The sequence below is a fragment of the Mya arenaria genome, chromosome 9, assembly GCF_026914265.1.
Source record: "Mya arenaria isolate MELC-2E11 chromosome 9, ASM2691426v1".
Taxonomy (NCBI): domain Eukaryota; kingdom Metazoa; phylum Mollusca; class Bivalvia; order Myida; family Myidae; genus Mya; species Mya arenaria.
Genome location: NC_069130.1, coordinates 56,866,250 through 56,887,575, shown reverse-complemented (window position 1 = coordinate 56,887,575; position 21,326 = coordinate 56,866,250). Strand labels below are relative to the sequence as shown.

General features: G+C 35.5%; 1 protein-coding gene across 1 annotated transcript in view; it reads right to left on the bottom strand.

Moving 5' to 3' along the window:
- LOC128246886 (basement membrane-specific heparan sulfate proteoglycan core protein-like) overlaps positions 1-21,326 on the bottom strand; it is a 61,004-nt gene that overhangs the window by 10,696 nt on the left and 28,982 nt on the right. The window contains exons 30-35 of the mRNA XM_052965415.1: positions 11,914-12,076; positions 11,340-11,437; positions 10,602-10,697; positions 9,924-10,103; positions 1,107-1,236; positions 269-510 (exon numbers count right to left, since the gene is read on the bottom strand). Of these exons, the coding sequence (XP_052821375.1) occupies positions 269-510; positions 1,107-1,236; positions 9,924-10,103; positions 10,602-10,697; positions 11,340-11,437; positions 11,914-12,076 (909 nt within the window). The remainder of the gene's footprint in view (positions 1-268; positions 511-1,106; positions 1,237-9,923; positions 10,104-10,601; positions 10,698-11,339; positions 11,438-11,913; positions 12,077-21,326) is intronic.

Here is a 21,326-nt window from a genome sequence, read left to right as displayed (position 1 = left end):
ATGCTGTTAACAAAGTTGTTAACTTTAACAACATTTTGAACAATTTGCCCAACGTAAACTCAGTTTTACTGTTCATGTTTTTCTGTTCGTGCCAACAAACATTCTTGAAATACCCTAGGCCAAGGTTCAACAACTTCATGAAACCTTTATGGGTATTTTGTATTGATATATTAACTAAGTGATTGCAATTTTTTAGCACAGTTAATTTGATTAATTATTTTAGAAACTGAAAATTAGACGAGTAAACATTTGCCATATTAAACGATACCTTCAGTAGACTCGGGCTTCAGTGAAAGAAGGATATCGAAGTCGAGGTAGACGTCATTGAGCGGCGGGTAGGCAATGTATGATTTAGGATCCTGGGTAAATCTTGGAACAAGGGCACCGACGTTGAGATTCACAGGTGAGTCGGAGTCGCCATGTTCATTCTGAGCATGGCAGTAGTACATGCCAGCATCTTCAGGGCGTACCCGGCTGATTTTCAGGTCACCATCCACTATCTGGTAATCACTGAAAGGAGGAGTTCATGATTTTGTCACTTTCAGTTAAATAGTGCAAAATATAAATAGTTAATTTTACAACATACCGTAATCAGTTATTGTTACATTACGCTAATCATGTTCGTTAGCAGGATGTTACTGTTGTCTTAAATTGTGGGAGATAATTGGAAACAATCAACAAAAAGCACTGGCCAAGGCTGAGAATTGCACCCGGTAAGCCCCTTTGAGAAGCCAGTGTCCTTTGAACACTGGGCTAGATAACACAATCATGTCTTGCAATTATTTGGAGGCAGAAATCAGGCCTTATTCCCATTCATAAAAAGGCAATATTTTTCGCCTTGGTCAAAGTCCTACAAGACATTGCCAAGTGATATGCATTTATTTCACATGCAAAATGCAGCCGTTAGAATCCAATTATAACTAAAAATATATTAAGGTGATGTCTACTTGACACAATTCACGTACAATTCCTTTAAGGAATAATAATTATATGCCTTTATTAGTAATTCCCTTTTTCTGACAAAGTTCCCCCTTTGGAAGAGCCCGGCCGTATTCCTCTAGAGCCGAAAGACAGACCTGGAACAATTTTAGTGAATAACAACTTACTCTGGCATTTCTCCATCCTTCCTGTACCACGTGATGGCGGGGGCAGGGAAGCCCTGTGCGTCACACACAAGTGACACACTCTCACCAAGGGCTGCACGCATGTTAGTTGGCGCCGTCACACGGGGCTCAGCTGTAATAAGGAGAAGTAATAAGGTTTAGTAGGTGCGTAAAGAAGATTATACATTACAACTCCAAAACATTTTTATCTTTCATTTCATACATGATATGTTATTTGCATGCTTATTTCATTCCAAAATGCCTTTGGATATATTTCTAAGAGGCATGCTATATATTTAAAATATTTTCCTTTTTTAAACACAAAGGTACCATTGATAATATAAAGAAACTTCAATTATTGTTTAGAACATGATAAATGAAATGAATGTAAAAAGATACATGTCAGTTTTGTTTCTTGTACAATAGTGAAGATTTTAAGGATACATTCTATTCAAAACATATCTAGATTCTTTGTTAAATATCAAATAAATCTATACAGTTTACACGTATGAATAGTTTGTTACTTTTTAGTTACTATACTGAGAAAGTAAATTATTTTGTTTAAATTTTTGAAAAAGTTTTATTTATAATGAAAAGTAAAAATAAAGTATGTTACAGAAATTCAATAAATAGTTAACAAAGACTTTGTAATATAATAAAGTTGTTTAGAACACTTTAATACAAAAATTATTAAAAATTATTATAAAAATAGACCAAGTATTTATATTAGAAGGAACACCAAAACAATCTAAAGAAAGTACTGGATGAGTGAGTGATGGGGTTCTTATGTAGTGAAACTCATGAGTGAGTGATGAAGTTCTAATGTAAGGGAACTCATAAGTGAGTGATGGTGTTCTAATGTAAGGGAACTCATGAGTGAGTGATGGGGTTCTCATGTAAGGGAACTCATGAGTAAGTGATGTGGTTCTAATCTAAGGGAACTATTGAGTGAGTGATGGTGTTCTAATGTAATGGAACTCATGAGTGAGTGATGGTGTTCTAATGTAAGGGAACTCATGAGTGAGTGATGGTGTTCTAATGTAAGGGAACTCATGAGTGAGTGATGGTGTTCTAATGTAAGGGAACTAATGAGTGAGTGTTGGTGTTCTAATGTAAGGGAACTCATGAGTGAATGATGGTGTTCTAATGTAAGGGAACTCATGAGTGAGTGATGGTGTTCTAATGAAAGGGAACTAATGAGTGAGTGTTGGTGTTCTAATGTAAGGGAACTCATGAGTGAGTGATGGTGTTCTAATGTAAGGGAACTCATGAGTGAGTGATTTGGTTCTAATGTAAGGGAACTATTGAGTGAGTGATGGTGTTCTAATGTAATGGAACTCATGAGTGAGTGATGGTGTTCTAATGTAAGGGAACTCATGAGTGAGTGATGGTGTTCTAATGTAAGGGAACTCATGAGTGAGTGATGGTGTTCTAATGTAAGGGAACTAATGAGTGAGTGATGGTGTTCTAATGTAAGGGAACTCATGAGTGAATGATGGTGTTCTAATGTAAGGGAACTCATGAGTGAGTGATGTGGTTCTAATGTAATGGAACTCATGAGTGAGTGATGGTGTTCTAATGTAAGGGAACTAATGAGTGAGTGATGGTGTTCTAATGTAAGGGAACTAATGAGTGAGTGATGTGGTTCTAATGTAAGGGAACAAATGAGTGAGTGATGGTGTTCTAATGTAAGGGAACTCATAAGTGGGTGATGGTGTTCTAATGTAAGGGAACTCATAAGTGAGTGATGGTGTTCTAAAGTAAGGGAACTAATGAGTGAGTGATGTGGTTCTAATGTAAGGGAACTAATGAGTGAGTGATGGGGTTCTAATGTAAGGGAACTAATGAGTGAGTGATGGTGTTCTAATGTAAGGGAACTCATAAGTGGGTGATGGGGTTCTAATGTAAGGGAACTCATGAGTGAATGATGGTGTTCTAATGTAAGGGAACTCATAAGTGGGTGATGGTGTTCTAATGTAAGGGAACTCATAAGTGAGTGATGTGGTTCTAATGTAAGGGAACTCATGAGTGAGTGATGGTGTTCTTATGTAAGGGAACTAATGAGTGAGTGATGGTGTTCTAATGTAAGGGAACTAATGAGTGAGTGATGTGGTCCTAATGTAAGGGAACTCATGAGTGAGTGATGGTGTTCTTATGTAAGGGAACTAATGAGTGAGTGATGGTGTTCTAATGTAAGGGAACTCATAAGTGGGTGATGTGGTTCTAATGTAAGGGAACTAATGAGTGAGTGATGTGGTTCTAATGTAAGGGAACTCATGAGTGAGTGATGGTGTTCTAATGTAAGGGAACTCATAAGTGGGTGATGGGGTTCTAATGTAAGGGAACTAATGAGTGAGTGTTGTGGTTCTAATGAAAGGGAACTCATGAGTGAGTGATGGTGTTCTAATGTAAGGGAACTAATGAGTTAGTGATGAGGTTCTCATGTAAGGGAACACATGAGTGAGTGATGTGGTTCTAATGTAAGGGAACAAATGAGTGAGTGATGGTGTTCTAATGTAACGGAACTCATAAGTGGGTGATGGTGTTCTAATGTAAGGGAACTCATAAGTGAGTGATGGTGTTCTAAAGTAAGGGAACTAATGAGTGAGTGATGTGGTTCTAATGTAAGGGAACTAATGAGTGAGTGATGGGGTTCTAATGTAAGGGAACTAATGAGTGAGTGATGGTGTTCTAATGTAAGGGAACTCATAAGTGGGTGATGGGGTTCTAATGTAAGGGAACTCATGAGTGAATGATGGTGTTCTAATGTAAGGGAACTAATGAGTGAGTGATGTGGTTCTAATGTAAGGGAACTCATGAGTGAGTGATGGTGTTCTTATGTAAAGGAACTAATGAGTGAGTGATGGTGTTCTAATGTAAGGGAACTAATGAGTGAGTGATGTGGTTCTAATTTAAGAGAACTAATGAGTGAGTGATGTGGTTCTAATGTAAGGGAACTCATGAGTGAGTGATGGTGTTCTAATGTAAGGGAAGTCAAAAGTGGGTGATGGGGTTCTAATGTAAGGGAACTAATGAGTGAGTGATGTGGTTCTAATGTAAGGGAACTCATGAGTGAGTGATGGGGTTCTCATGTAAGGGAACTCATGAGTGAGTGATGGTGTTCTAATGTAAGGGAACTAATGAGTGAGTGATGAGGTTCTCATGTAAGGGAACACATGAGTGAGTGATTGGGTTCTAATGTAAGGGAACTCATGAGTGAGTGATGGTGTTCTAATGTAAGGGAACTAATGAGTGAGTGATGGTGTTCTATTGTAAGGGAACTCATGAGTGAGTGATGAGGTTCTCATGTAAGGGAACACATGAGTGTGTGATGGTGTTCTAATGTAAGGGAACTAATGACTGAGTGTTGGGGTTCTAATGTAAGGGAACTCATGATTGAGTGATGGTGTTCTGATGTAAGGGAACTCATGAGTGAGTGATGAGGTTCTCATGTAAGGGAACACATGAGTGTGTGATGGTGTTCTAATGTAAGGGAACTAATGACTGAGTGTTGGGGTTCTAATGTAAGGGAACTCATGATTGAGTGATGGTGTTCTGATGTAAGGGAACTCATGAGTGAGTGATGAGGTTTTCATGTAAGGGAACTCATGAGTGTGTGATGGTGTTCTAATGTAAGAGAACTAATCAGTGAGTGATGGTGTTCTAATGTAAGAGAACTAATGAGTGAGTGATGGTGTTCTAATGTAAGGGAACTAATGAGTGGGTGATGGTGTTCTTATGTAAGGGAACTCATGAGTGAGTGATGGTGTTCTTATGTAAGGGAACTCATAAGTGAGTGATGAGGTTCTAATGTACCGGAACTAATGAGTGAGTGATGGTGGTCTAATGTAAGGGAAATAATGAGTGAGTGATGGGGTTCTAATGTAAGGGAACTCATGAGTGAGTGATGGTGTTCTTATGTAAGGGAACTAATGAGTGAGTGATGGTGTTCTTATGTAAGGGAACTCATGAGTGGGTGATGGGGTTCTTATGTAAGGGAACTCATGAGTGAGTGACTGGGTTGTAATTTATAGAGAAATTCAATAAATAGTTAACAAAGAGTGTGTAATATAACAAAGATGTTTAAAACACTAAATACAGAATTTCATGACCAAATATTTATCTTAGAAGGAATACCAATCTAAAGAAAGTATTGTGTGAGTGAGTGATGTGGTTCTAATGTAAGGGAACTCACGAGTGAGTGATGGTGTTCTAATGTAATGACACTCATGAGTGAGTGATGTGGTTCTTATGTTAGGGAACTCTTTAGTGAGTGATGGTGTTTTAATGTAAGGGATCTCATGAGTGAGTGATGGTGTTCTAATGTAAGGGAACTCATGAGTGAATGATGGTGTTCTAATGTAAGGGAACTCATGAGTGAGTGATGGGGTTCTCATGTAAGGGAACTAATGAGCGAGTGATGGTGTTCTAATGTAATGACACTCATGAGTGAGTGATGTGGTTCTTATGTAATGACACTCATGAGTGAGTGATGTGGTTCTAATGTAAGGGAACTCATGAGTGAATGATGTGGTTCTTATGTAATGACACTCATGAGTGAGTGATGTGGTTCTTATGTAATGACACTCATGAGTGAGTGATGTGGTTCTTATGTAATGACACTCATGAGTGAATGATGTGGTTCTTATGTAATGACACTCATGAGTGAGTGATGTGGTTCTAATGTAATGGAACTCATGAGTGAATGATGGGGTTCTAATGTAAGGGAACTCATGAGTGAATGATGTGGTTCTTATGTAATGACACTCATGAGTGAGTGATGGTGTTCTAATGTAAGGGAACTCATGAGTGAGTGACTGGGTTGTAATGTAAGGGAACTCATGAGTGAGTGATGGTGTCCTAATGTAATGACACTCATGAGTGAGTGATGTGGTTCTTATGTTAGGGAACTCTTTAGTGAGTGATGGTGTTTTAATGTAAGGGAACTCATAAGTGAGTGATGGTGTTATAATGTAAGGGAACTCATGAGTGAGTGATGGTGTTCTAATGTAAGGGAACTCATGAGTGAGTGATTGGGTTGTAATTTATAGAGAAATTCAATAAATAGTTAACAAAGAGTGTGTAATATAACAAAGATGTTTAAAACACTTAAATACAGAATTTCAAGACGAAATATTTATCTTAGAAGGAATACCAATCTAAAGAAAGTATTGTGTGAGTGAGTGATGTGGTTCTAATGTTAGGGAACTCATGAGTGAGTGATGTGGTTCTTATGTAAGGGAACTCATGAGTGAGTGATGGTGTTCTAATGTAAGGGAACTCATAAGTGGGTGATGGTGTTCTAATGTAAGGGAACTCATGAGTGAGTGACTGGGTTGTAATGTAAGGGAACTCATGAGTGAGTGATGGTGTTCTAATGTAATGACACTCAAAAGTGAGTGATGTGGTTCTTATGTTAGGGAACTCTTTAGTGAGTGATGGTGTTTTAATGTAAGGGAACTCATAAGTGAGTGATGGTGTTCTAATGTAAGGGAACTCATGAGTGAGTGATGGTGTTCTAATGTAAGGGAACTCATGAGTGAGTGATTGGGTTGTAATTTATAGAGAAATTCAATAAATAGTTAACAAAGAATGTGTAATATAACAAAGATGTTTAAAACACTTAAATACAGAATTTCAAGACGAAATATTTATCTTAGAAGGAATACCAATCTAAAGAAAGTATTGTGTGAGTGAGTGATGTGGTTCTAATGTTAGGGAACTCATGAGTGAGTGATGTGGTTCTTATGTAAGGGAACTCATGAGTGAGTGATGTTGTTCTTATGTAAGGGAACTCTTTAGTGAGTGATGGTGTTTTAATGTAAGGGATCTCATGAGTGAGTGATGGTGTTCTAATGTTATATCACTCATGAGTGAGCGATGGGGTTCTATTGTAAAGTCACTCATGAGTGTGTGATGTGGTTCTAATGTAAGGGAACTATAACTTAGTTTGTTCCACTATAAAATGATTAGGTTTTATAATTGAAATCTTCAAAAAGAAAAGACACATAAAAGAGTACAACAGAGAATAGAAAAATGAAAAAAAAAAAAAAAAATATATATACTTATATATATATAAGTTTGATTTGAATAATAGGCATTCTGGGACATTTTTTATTTTTAATAATAATATATAAGTTCAAGTATCACCATTAAAATTTCCTGAAATATGCCCATCTTCAATTGAATAATGGTTTATTTTATTCTTTATTACAAACCTTAAAGAAATTGATATTTTTAAGAAGAGAAAACTTATAAAATCTAACTTGGAAGCTTTTGGTGAAAGATTTAAGACTCTACCATCCTCAAACAATAATTAAAGTTGTCCGAGTAATTACTGGAAGGATACTAGAAGGTTACACAAAAAGCTAAAGCTAAAAGGTGCTTGAATATACTTACAAAATTCATTCCAGACTAGTAAAAAGCATACAAATGCAGTGAATAAAGTCGTACATCCAATAATAGCTGTTTTCAAAGCATATTTCCCAAAGATACATGTGTCATTATGCCTCCAACACATGACGTTTTTCAGCTACATGTGCCCTATTTCTTTTACTTTCACTTTTAAAATCAGTTTATACAAGCTGCAATTAAATTTAAGCATGGTTACACTCCAGTAATGAAAGTAACACCAATATGCATTAAGATATTATCATTCATTTTCAAAGATTTTATTAATTTTTAATATCTATTTTATTGAAGCCTATTTCAGACGCTTTCCTTTTAAAGGGCTATTACTAAAAATCAGTTCTCTAAAGTCTTGAGACCACACTTTGAACACTTTGTTGAAAAGTACATCAGAAAAAATACAGGCAATTACTTCTGATTATAATACTTTTGTTGGTCAGTTAATATCTTCCAAGCCGGCAGAAACCTTGAAAGCCCAGTGTGAGAAAGGAAATTGTTTTTTTCCACTAACAGCTCAAAATATAACTAAACCTTTTACACCTTATGCCTTAAAATGCTTTACATGTTAATTGAAGCAGTTAGCGGAAACAAACTAATTCGTTATGCCTTGCCAGTGATCTACTTTGTTCATATAACCTGTTTGTTAAATTAATCCAAACTTACCAAAAAGTTACCAAAAAATATAAACACCTAAGATTCATTGCAATTTGCTTCAGAAAAGTGTTTAAGAATTACAAGAGTGCCATCGAGCCACAAAAATGCTTGTCAGTATTTTTTTCAGTTGAACAAGGGGCATAACTCAAGAATTATTGCAGCCAGAGTAAAGGGCTTTCCTGTTCATGTCTATACTTCCCTTCCAGATATATGTACCAAGTTTCATTTGCATATCTTGAACATTCTTTTCTCCGAAAAAAATGAGCTTATAAAATTTATAATTCATGAACATATGAAATGTTGAAAACTGTTTCTTTATACTCAATCATGTTAATAATGTGCTTAATAAAACAAAACAGAATTTGATGAAAATTGACTGTCCTCGTTAGTCTTGCAAAACAATGCATTGCCTGTTTTGAAGCATATTTTTGAAGCAAAAGCTTGTATATGTATATTCTAACTGGGAAGCTCAAAATACCCACACATGTATATAGGTATAAAAATCAGCGTTTACATTAAAATACCTTACCATTTTGATAACTTTATAAATGTTCAATATTCAATTATTATGGACAACTGTTTACAAACTTTGTAACATTCCATCTAACAGAGCACTCACTATCATTTAAAACTGCTGAATTCATTACTACATGAAGTATTCACTACCATTTACACAGATAATGTTAAAAGAATGTTATACAACATTTTGTCCTTTCAAAATAGTGCTTTTCTGATTCGGCATCTAGACTCGGGCTCAAGACTGTTCTAATCATAGGCTCAGAAGATGTGGGACACATTTTTTGTCCTTGATATTTTATCATTATAGTCAAATGTTGCAGCTTTTCAATGGAATCATTTTAAAGAGTTTTTCATGTTAATGCAATATACATGTTCCATGTCATACCAGTATTCAACCAAGTCCATTCAGCGTACATGTATAATTTAAGTAGAAATATATCTAAAGGAGCCCTGTCATAGATTAGCTTGAAAAAATGTTATATTTCAAATCAGCATGTAAACACATAAAATGGATATACAATAGCCAAGTTAAAGCTGCACTATCACAGATTGAACATTTTGATAACGTTTTTATGTTTTGTCTTGTAACGAACCATTTTTTGCGAAATTCCATGGAAACCAGTTCCATAAGACTCCTGACAAAAAATCAGATCGCAGATTTTTATATTTATGTTCAAAAATTGATGTTTTATGCATTTTTCTTAAACTGTTAGTAACGGTTTAAGCCATAAAACATTAATTTTCGAAAGGAATATGAAAATCTACAATCTGAGTTTTTGTCAGCAATCTTATATCATTGGTTTGCAGATATTTACGCAAAAAATTGCCCTTTCCAAGACAAAAAATAAAAAAAGTTGTAAAAATGGTAAATCTGTGAGAGTGCAGCTTTAATTTCTTCAAAGACAAGCTTTTAACATTTACAGAATCTACCATTCTAGAACTCAGAAAAATATTTTCCCCAAAAGTGGCAATATGCCAATCTCCGATAGAGACCCTTTTAATTGCACTACAACCATTTTGATGAAATCATGAACTAATTTTTGGGTTGCTATCTTTTAATATTTAGTAGCACATTTGAAATGCAACACATTCATGTTAATTCATGCATCTATGACCAATCAAATCATAACATATTACACATTTCACAATCAATAAACTTTCTACACATAACATGTTATTATCATGATATTATATCAAATATTTTATCACTTAACTTTTCACACTGTATACAATGCTTACCTCGGACATAGAGAACAACATTCTGGGACACAGAACCAGCCTCGTTAACCGCCTCACAACGATATGTTCCGGCATCATCCATCTTTGCAGATGGGATGATGAGAATTCCATCGCCAAGGATGGAATCGGCGGGAAGTCGTCCATCCAATCGGGACCAAGTGATGGTTGGCAGTGGAGTCCCTGGGAAATACAGGGTAGGGTTATATTTTGCAACATTCATACCTTCTCTTTTTAAACATATCGGGGGTTTTATTCTTTGAAATAAATCAATCTATAAAATCAATTTCATCCAGTGTGCAAGATGTACACAAAAAGCTGTTTTAATATTCATTTCAAGAAACATTGCAGAACAAATAACTTTAAAGTGTAAAATATACTCATCTGAATTAAGATTTTTACATTTTATTGTCATTATCTATTTTTTTTTTAAAATGGCCCCCTCTGCCTCTCCCCCATCACCCCACCCCTCCCAAAAAATCTAAACAAGCAAACGACAACAAAACAACATAAACAAAATCCAAACTAGCTTTAAATTTGGAGATCTGGAATTGTTAAATATCATCAATTAAAAGAAATCATATGTACCGTAACAATTTCAGTATTCTATAAACGTCAAATACTACAGAACTCAAAAATACCTTAGCTTTACATAAAACAGATTGATTAGTCTCAACATACCAGTTACAATGCATTCCAGAGACACCCTGTCGCCAATATTAACAGTTTGGACGTTCGAACGGTCACCTCCATTATCTCCATCTATTACCCTGCCCGCTGAAAATATTGTTAAAAAAGGCTATAAACGGCTAGATTTTAACCTGTTTTAGATTAACCATCAAAGAACAAACTTTCTCCCAGACTGAAAAATGTCCTTTAAAGATTCAATATGTATCAAGCATAATATATGCATCATTTCATACATGTGCAAGTGTTTTGAGAACTAAGGTAATTTTACAGAAGAAGATTAAATCACATTTTGGCAATTGCATTAAGTGTAATATGAGCCAAAATCGTTAACAATTTAAGGGCAACATTGAGCTGATTTTTCAGAACTTTGTAGTTTAAAGCATCACTGTAAACTTTTGAAATTGAACTATTTGATCATGTACTCAAGCAAGGCAAAACAGTTGTCTCAAATCTTGTTAGAAGTACTGCAGATCAGAGGTGTGTCTATCGAAAAATCTAGAGCAGTAAAGATTTTAAAGTTAACAACCATGACATAAACAACATTGTGAACGATCAACCAATTGTCTTGTGGCATTTTGATGATTGCTCCTACTTTTAGGAAGATATTCGCATTTTGCAACAAAGAATTAAACTAATGTCAATATTTTTTCTGTCGGAAACAGTATAGACATGATTTCTCTACATTATAGTTTATACACGGAATTTGTAACAAAGTCACGAGACACCTACATGAGATATGAAGTACAGCATAGTCTCGGGCACTGCCTGCCGTGCTGGTGGCAGTGCAGATATATCTGCCTGCGTCTTGTTCCTGTACATTGTAGATCCTGAAGGAAAAAGAGAAATCATTTTAAGGAAATAATAATTTCAACAATATAAGAATGCATAACATTTGAGCATATCTTTATCTAACCAATACATGCAAACATAGTTTTTTCAATTTATAAAGAGGGACAAATCTACATATCACATATATCATAACTTCACCAGTCTATACCAAGAAAATATCACATTTCTTGCTACACTTATGCCAATGGACACTGTCAACGTTGTACAAAGTTTCACAAGAATTTGTTCACACTGTCAACATTGTACAAAGTTTCATGAGAATTTGTTCAATAGTTTTCTTGTGACCAACAACAAAGCTGTTGCATGACACTGAATCATAACAAAAACAAAGGCTATTTAAATACTACAGCCAGCATCAAAACAGTCTATCAAGCTAAATATTTGACTTCATCACCATGCGTTTGGTCATTCCTTAATGCGAAAGATACGTTTAACATAAAGTATCAAAACATACGTGAGAAGGCCATCCTGTACGCGATGTTGTGGGGGTAACTCTCCGCCCTCTCTTTCCCAGCGTACCATTGGTGTTGGTGAACCGCTTGTGTCACAGCGTAATTGGGCAATTTTGTTGGTCTCTGTGTAAACATCTGGCTGGGTAACAGTGATGGAGGGTGGCGCTAGAGAAACACGGAAATTGCTTGTGAAACAACAAATGCTTCTGATAACTAAACTTGAGGTGCTACTATCTTTATAATATAAGTAAAAAAATTAGCAAACTAATTTCAGTATTCACAATATTGTGTACTATATATAGTTTTAAAGACAGTAAAAGATATATCAATGTCATCAAATTAATTTTCTGACCTAATCATTGCTACATATTCTGTAATAAATATATACTTATAATACAAGGTATTTTCTATAAAAGCTCGTATAACACAGTCCTACCTGACACATCCACAATGGCGTATCTTTCAGTTGTTCCTGAGTGAGTGATGTGGTTCTAATGTAAGGGAACTCATAAGTGAGTGATGTGGTTCTAATGTAAGGGAACTCATAAGTGAGTGATGGTGTTCTAATGTAAGGGAACTCATAAGTGAGTGATGGTGTTCTAATGTAAGGGAACTCATGAGTGAATGATGGTGTTCTAATGTAATGGAACTCATGAGTGAGTGATGGGGTTCTAATGCAATGGAACTCATGAGTGAGTGACTGGGTTGTAATTTATAGAGAAATTCAATAAATAGTTAACAAAGAGTGTGTAATATAACAAAGATGTTTAAAACACTTAATACAGAATTTCAAGACGAAATATTTATCTTAGAAGGAATACCAATCTAAAGAAAGTATTGTGTGAGTGAGTGATGTGGTTCTAATGTAAGGGAACTCATGAGTGAGTGATGGTGTTCTAATGTAATGACACTCATGAGTGAGTGATGTGGTTCTTATGTTAGGGAACTCTTTAGTGAGTGATGGTGTTTTAATGTAAGGGAACTCATAAGTGAGTGATGGTGTTCTAATGTAAGGGAACTCATGAGTGAGTGATGTGGTTCTAATGTAAGGGAACTCATGAGTGAATGATGGTGTTCTAATGTAAGGGAACTCATGAGTGAGTGATGGTGTTCTAATGTAATGACACTCATGAGTGAGTGATGGTGTTCTAATGTAAGGGAACTCATGAGTGAGTGATGGTGTTCTAATGTAATGACACTCATGAGTGAGTGATGTGGTTCTAATGTAAGGGAACTCATGAGTGAGTGATGGTGTTCTAATCTAATGACACTCATGAGTAAGTGATGTGGTTCTTATGTTAGGGAACTCTTTAGTGAGTGATGGTGTTTTAATGTAAGGGAACTCATAAGTGAGTGATGGTGTTCTAATGTAAGGGAACTCATGAGTGAGTGATGGTGTTCTAATGTAAGGGAACTCATGAGTGAGTGATTGGGTTGTAATTTATAGAGAAATTCAATAAATAGTTAACAAAGAGTGTGTAATATAACAAAGATGTTTAAAACACTTAAATACAGAATTTCAAGACGAAATATTTATCTTAGAAGGAATACCAATCTAAAGAAAGTATTGTGTGAGTGAGTGATGTGGTTCTAATGTAAGGGAACTCATGAGTGAGTGATGTGGTTCTTATGTAAGGGAACTCATGAGTGAGTGATGTTGTTCTTATGTAAGGGAACTCTTTAGTGAGTGATGGTGTTTTAATGTAAGGGATCTCATGAGTGAGTGATGGTGTTCTAATGTTATATCACTCATGAGTGAGCGATGGGGTTCTATTGTAAAGTCACTCATGAGTGTGTGATGTGGTTCTAATGTAAGGGAACTATAACTTAGTTTGTTCCACTATAAAATGATTAGGTTTTATGATTGAAATCTTCAAAAAGAAAAGACACATAAAAGAGTACAACAGAGAATAGAAAAATGAAAAAAAAAAAAAAAATATATATATATATATATATATATATATATATATATATATACTTAAACTCGCCAACTTATTGGGACTATAATCCTATCCATATTTATTGGGACCTACTAGATATAATAGTGATACAGGCGTCACTGTCCTATATACAGTATAGATTGACTGTTGGAATGCTATGTATATCAATATACATCAGAAAATCTTGAGACATAGGTACCTTTTTAGTGTCACCAACTTCTTGGGTCAGACCCATCATTTTACTGGGGCTTTAGACCCAATATGTTATATATAATATATAAAATGCATTAAGCTATTGGGTCGAATCGGTATGATTCCACGCTTATCTTTGACACTAGGGCTGAATGAATTTAAAATTTCAAAATGTATGGATTTAGATATAACATGTCTTACTTCTAGTAGACATGATGATCAGATCTGTTAACAAAATTGGATCAGGAACCAATTTCCAAATTGGCCCACCAAGAGGCTTAAGTCGTTTCCTGAAAGTGGGGACAGTTGGAGGCAATCAAAAACTGACAGCAAGACATTAGTTTTTTTTAACTGAATATTGTAAAAAGAACTTCTGGATATAAAGAAGTATGAACAATCAACCCTGTAACCAATTTGATATGTAAATAGTTTGGACCCCGTCGAGACAGCATCTGTAGTTGTTTCATCAGGATCCTATTTATTTGCTTTGAAGGTTTATATCACTTTGAAATATAAATAGGTAATTTTGCCTCCGACTTCTAGATAAAATAGAATGTTTGACAATATTGACAATATTGTCAGAAAAGAGCATCAAAATATTTTAGTGATAGTTCTATTATCAATTTTAATTATTACATAATGATTGTCCAATTTGTAGGGCTGTGGATCGCCGGTCAAGTGGCGATCCGATTCGATCCACGAGTCAGAGATGACGATTCACAGATCGAACCACGAATCATCAGCATTAATTAACGACCACATAAACACCTTACGAAAATCATTTTCTATAAAAAATCGTTTAAAGCTACGCTTCATTGTCAGAAAGCAACACTTTAAAGTTGCACAAACATCATCTAAAGATGGAACAGTCATGTTCTCCAGTTCCTCTGTAACACAGGAGATTATTTTGATTTCCCCAACTTCATGTTGTTTAACTTGGACCTTATTTGAGCCTTTGATCTTTCAGATAATTCGGCACATGTGTTTTGAGCCATGATTATGTCTGTATTGTGGACACTAGCTGCTTTTCTGGTGAGGTAACTTTTGAAAGCTCTTCTCAAAAATTCCTCAGCACTTTTTGTCCAAGGTCTCTTTTCCCCCCGTTTTCCTGAAAAAAATTACTAATCTGTCACATTGATCAATGCAAGATATAAATATATCACATAAACACATTTAATATTTTACTCCTTATAGTAGAAGTGCATTAGAGCAAGTGATGCAATTGCAAAGCCAGTGCAGTTTCTAACTAGAGGTGTTTTCTGTCACTAAAAAAGGTCTCCCCTGTTCCCCTCTCCTTTATTTAATAATCAGGGGCAGTAACTCCATAATCATTAGCAGAAGACTGTAGGAAAATCCATGGTACAATATAAATCAATATTTTTTTTAGTCTTAAACATTTTAATGAACTTAATGTTTGACGTACACCAATCAATTTCGGAGTAACACAAGACACAAAGCTTAATACACAATTCTAAGTTATAATTGTCAATAACTCTGTAATTGTCTTTAAGAGACCAACAACTCATGGTGAGGAATATTCCCGTCAAGTTTGATGGCTGCACCCCAATCTGTTTCAGAGTAATGGGCTACACAAAGCCTATACAATTCTAAGTTATAATTGGCAATAACTCCGCAATCGTCTTTAAGAGACAATCCAAACTAGAACAGTCACTGAATGTGACAAATACCCCATCCGCCTCCTTGTCACAAACCAAGATGCCATCTGATACATATAAGTAAGCACTATATAAAATGCCTCAGTACAAGGGCAGACAACTCTAAAACGTCTTGGGGTATATGCACTAAAACTACGTCTTGCACTTCTACCATTCATGTTGATGATGTATACCAAGTATCATTGCAATCCATCAAAAACTGAAGGAGAAGTTCGCTCCACAAACTAGCTACCGTATTTAACAATTGTGCACAATGTTGCAAGAAAACAGCCTAAGTTCAAGGGCAGATAACTATCAAACGGCTTGGGGTATATGCACCAAAAATATGTCTTGCACTTCTACCATTCATGTTGATGATGTTTACCAAGTATCATTGCAATCCGTCAAAAACTGAAGGAGGAGTTCGCTCCACAAACTACCTACCGTATTGAACAATTGTGCACAATGTTGCAAGAAAACAGCCTAAGTTCAAGGGCAGATAACTCTGAAACGTCTTGAGGTATATGCACCAAAAATACGTCTTGCACATCTACCATTCATGTTGATGATATATACCAAGTATCATTACAATCCGTCAAAAACTGAAGGAGGAGTTCGCTCCACAAACTGTATATGTTAGCTGTGGACAGACCAACCGACCAACCGACAAACAAACCGCCCGACAAACAAACCGTCCGCCCGACCGACAGGGTGATTCCAGTATACCCCCCTCAAACTTTGTTTGATGGGGGTATAAAAATAGTAGGTGCACAACAGCTAATGGTGGTAATATTTCTGTCAAGTTTGATGCTGTACCCCAGGCCATTTCAGAGTTTCGCACAACACAAAATTTGTAATTCTTATACACCTCTCACATTCTAATTTTCAAGTTACTGTTGCATGTGGTTGCATAATTATGATCAATATTAAGTTATATGTAAAAAAATATTTTTTGATAGATCTCAAATGAGCTTGACCTTTAAGGAAAATGTAACCTTGACCTCTGATCTAGGTGAGCTTTGCTCAGGTGAGCTAAAAAATTGGATAGGAGCTTTTTTGAAAAAGCAGGAAAAAATAGGAGCCATCTCAAAAAGGTAGGGAAAAAAAGAAATAGTAGGAAAAAAGAGGAACGCTGGAAAGCCTGTATTTGTCACCTGTTTTGATCTTATTATGTTTTACACAGTGAACCTAAGTTGTGAGTGAATAAAATAGCTGCTTCATACTGGTACTTGGCATGTATGTGCATCTTACAGTCACACATTTTTAAGTGTTCATTTATGTAGGTCAAGGTCACAGGTCTATATACAATGTATATAGGTCAACAAATGAACAGGGAGGGGGGTCTAAGTGTATATTTCTTTTTTGTCGATCTAATTACAAAAGGACATAACTTCTTTACAACTGTGAATGAGTTACATCCTTTTGGAATTAGATCGACAATATATAGTGACAATGATAAAGACAATTTACCACTAGATGTTGCAGGATCAGTTTCAACACTAGTCTCGGTCTGAGAGTCAACTGCCACGGTCTCTATGGGATCAGGATCAACAACCGACTTGCTTGTCTCAGTTTCTATAGGATCAGGACCTTCAACTGCCTCGCTAGTCTCCGTCTGAGAATATACTGCCTCGCTAGTCTCAGTCTCGAAGGGAACAAGACCTGAATAAAATCACAGTTATGCATAAAAATCTGCACCTGAATGAGCATAAAAAGGTGCTTTAATAAAAGATATCATTGCAAACCTGCAAAATGTATGATGTCAGAAAACAGTGGTTACTATTATAAGGTTAAATGATGAATTGGCAATATTTTGATTATATTTATTTATACACGATCAGGGTCAACACACTTGTTGTTTTCCATTACCATCTGCTGAATCGCTCAGGATCTGTTGGAGTACGGCTCAGCCCATCCTTTGGGTTTCAGCAGATGACAATGGATGAAAAAACATATTGACCCTACAGTGTTCTGTTGATGGTCTCTGTCTACAGTACCAATCTTAACACATATTCCAACAGTTCTGAAGGTTGTAAATAAATAGTCTCTAATCTCCATCTGGTCTCCATGTAATCAGCACCTTTCAAATATCAAATTTATAAAAAAACTCAACATTTTTGCATGTTTTAAATATAACTGTTTGTTGAGTAACTAGATTAGGCTAATCCAAATCAAAATTGTGTGCGTTTTACTTTTTTCATCACCTTTACCCAACATGTGGAGATATTGTTCAGACAAAGAACAATCTCAAAAGTTCACATGAATAAAATCACTGGAGAGTAAACTTTATTTACCTCTTTCCTCCGACGCTTCATCATTAAACTCATTTTCATCTAACAACTGGTTTATGTCTGGTAACTCTGAAAATTGCATTACACTGTATTATAAACAAGAGCACTGCAGAGTGGGTGCCAACGCTCGTCTGTTTTTTATGTCCGAAAATGGGAATAACTGAGTAATTAGTAAGGCCAGAGTTATGTGACCTTGTATAGATGTGCGTACTATTCCTAGGAACATGTGTACCAAGTTTCATTTGAAAATGTTGAACGGTTTTTGAGTTATGAGGTAAGGTTAAAATTTTTGGACGACGACAACGACGATGCAGACGACGCCAAGACTATCACAATAACTCGACTTTTTTTCTTCGAAAAACAGACGAGCTAAAAATGTCAAACATTTGACTATGAATGGGTCTCACTGGTGCATGGCAATTGCCTTACTCTATTAATTAGTATTGTATGAATCAATCAAGCATCTGGGTAGAACAATCAACCTTCCGCAAGTTAGCCAGAAAACTTCCTCTCATCAAAATCCTAACACAGTGACCTTGACATTTAACCTACAGATAAAAAAACCCCTAAAACTATCAATACCTCCGCCCCAGCTCCTGACACAACAAGGTTTTGTTATCATGGGCTATTACTCCATTATCGTCTTGAAGAGACAATTCAAAACGAGAGGCCAACTCTTGTCTGTTATTTCCTAAGTCCATAAACATAATTCTGACAACAAAGCATCACAGAGTTATGGCTCTTGGTCAGATTGTAGCCCTTGTGATTGTTAACAACTGTGTGAAGTTTCATTGCAGTAGCTTCAAGAACAAAGGTTAAAGTTTTTCATGCCTACATCAACCATGACGATAATGACGATGACAACAACAACGACAGTGCCGACTCCTATATACCCCTTCTCGAACTTGGTTTCTGGGGGTATAAAAATAAGCATCACCTACAGACCATGATCATCTATAACACCGCATAAGGTAGTCCTAAGCTTAATGGGTTTCAATTAATGGCACTGACTAGATTAAAAATCAGTGGCCTTGACCTATTGATCAAGTTATTCAAGTTATTGAGTAGAAATGTTTGAGTGCACAGGCATTCTATATTTCAGATAACTGTGACCTTGACATTAATTTGGTTCCTAATTAAGTGTTGCCCTGGTGCCCGATAACGTAACCTTCAGAAATAAGATAGCTACTGGTAGTATTTGAGATTGGTGACCCAACAATGTATTATACATTTTTTTATATATTCCATGAGAACTCTGAATAACTGTTGGTTCATAAAACAATTGACCCAACAATGTAATATATATGTGCTGTTCCATGCAAAAACCAGCATTAGTGACATCGAAATAAAATTGAGTAAATAGCCTCACAAAAGTGTTAAAAAATGATAATTTTTTCATGTCCTAATATGTCCAGGAAACAAATTGTCCTATACAGAATAATCAAATTAGAAACTGGTCATGTTTGAAAAAATCACTAAATATTATATTTGTTGCCATGGTTACCCATGTTCTAAACCCACCCATATTCTATAAAATTGACTGTTGGTAACTTTGTACCACTGTAATTACTGTAAAAAACGGGTTGTTCTGTGTTTTTAGTTGAATAGAATCATTAAACCATTGTAATTCTGCTGAAAATATTTTAGTGTTGAAAATTATAACATTTTTCTGTAACTGACGTCAAAAAAAGAAATAAGATATAAGTGACGTCAAAACATACATTATGACGTTCGTAACGTCATTATTAAAACGGCATGGGTATATGTGTTCTGAAGCGGCTATCTAGTTTATTATTCACAATAATGCATTCAAATTTTCAGAAATTATAGAGAACAGTCAAAACTCTTTTTCCATTTATTAGTTCTGTTTTTGCAAAAATGTCAATAATGCGGGTTTTCGCGTGGAACGGCCCATATATAACTTGCAAAACCCTAAGAATTGTTGGGTCATAAATTTTTAATCCATGGTAGCCCTAAGCTGAATAGTATTAAAGTTATTGAGCGGACAAGAATGGTTAACAGACAAAAAGACAATGTATTATACATTTTTTTTAATATATTCCATGAGAACTCTGAATAATTGTTGGGTCATAAAAAAATTGACCCAACAATGTAATATATACTCAGTTCCAAAAGAAAGTGTGCACTTTTTTATTTTTCCATTTTGATTAAACGTATCGGTCTCGAATTTCGAACACTTCCTTTATAATGTACACAATTTTGCAGTCGATTGAATGCACTGTCAATGCACAGACAATTGAGCATAAATTGCTTTCAATTTTGATGCCAAACATCATAATATTTCTGTTAAAAGTAATACATAAAATTAACAAAAACCGAAGTGCACACTTTCTTTTGGAACTGAGTATATATATAACTTGCAAAACCGTAAGAATTGTTGGGTCATTAATTTTTAATCCATGGTTGCCCTAAGCTGAATAGTATTAAAGTTATTGAGCGGACAAGAATGGCTAACAGACAAACAGACAGAGGGATGGACAATCAGAAGATGCGCCATAACAAAATACAACCAAAGTTTCTTTGTGCATATAAAAAGAAATGATTAACAAGAGCTGTCACAGTCACATGACACATGCCCCAAAAGGACTGGGTCTAGCATGAAGGCACTTTTTCACACTTAAAGGCGTTTGCTACAGTAAGGTCGATTTTTTTTCTAAAACATAGATTTTTTTTTAAACTTTGTAGTTTGAAAGACCATACAAATACTTGTTGAAATATGAAATAAAAAATAGGGGTCACCGATAGTTTTAAGATTTTATTGGCTCTTTAAATGCACATTTTTCTATGGTTTAGTACCATTTACAGGGAAATCTCGGACACTCTCTAAACCGGAAGTATGATTAAAATGTTTTTTAAGACAATTTACAGCTTAATGCAGACTGAAAGTAATACAGAAAGCTCCTATAGGAGCTTTCTGTATTAGTTTCAGCCTGTATTAAGCAGCCACCTGCATTTACAACGCATTAGTACGAACTCTCGCGAGAGCCGAGATTTGTAACTACCGCAAACGCCTTTAAGTATGATGTTACCTTAGAATCCATGCAATGATGCCCGAGTTACAGAGCAGACATGACAGAAAGTGCTCGTTTTTGACCTTTTACCCCAAGTTGTGACCTTGAACTTTCAGAAAGGAACCTGTGTCTCTTTTTCCCAACACATTGTCTTGATGAGGTGATGATTTGTATCCAGTTATTTCAGAATCCACGTATTGATGTACAAAGTAGACACTGCAAAAGGTGCCTGTTTTTGACATTTAAGTTTGAGATAGGAACCTAGGTCTTTTTCATGACATGTTGTCTTGTTGAGGTGAACATTT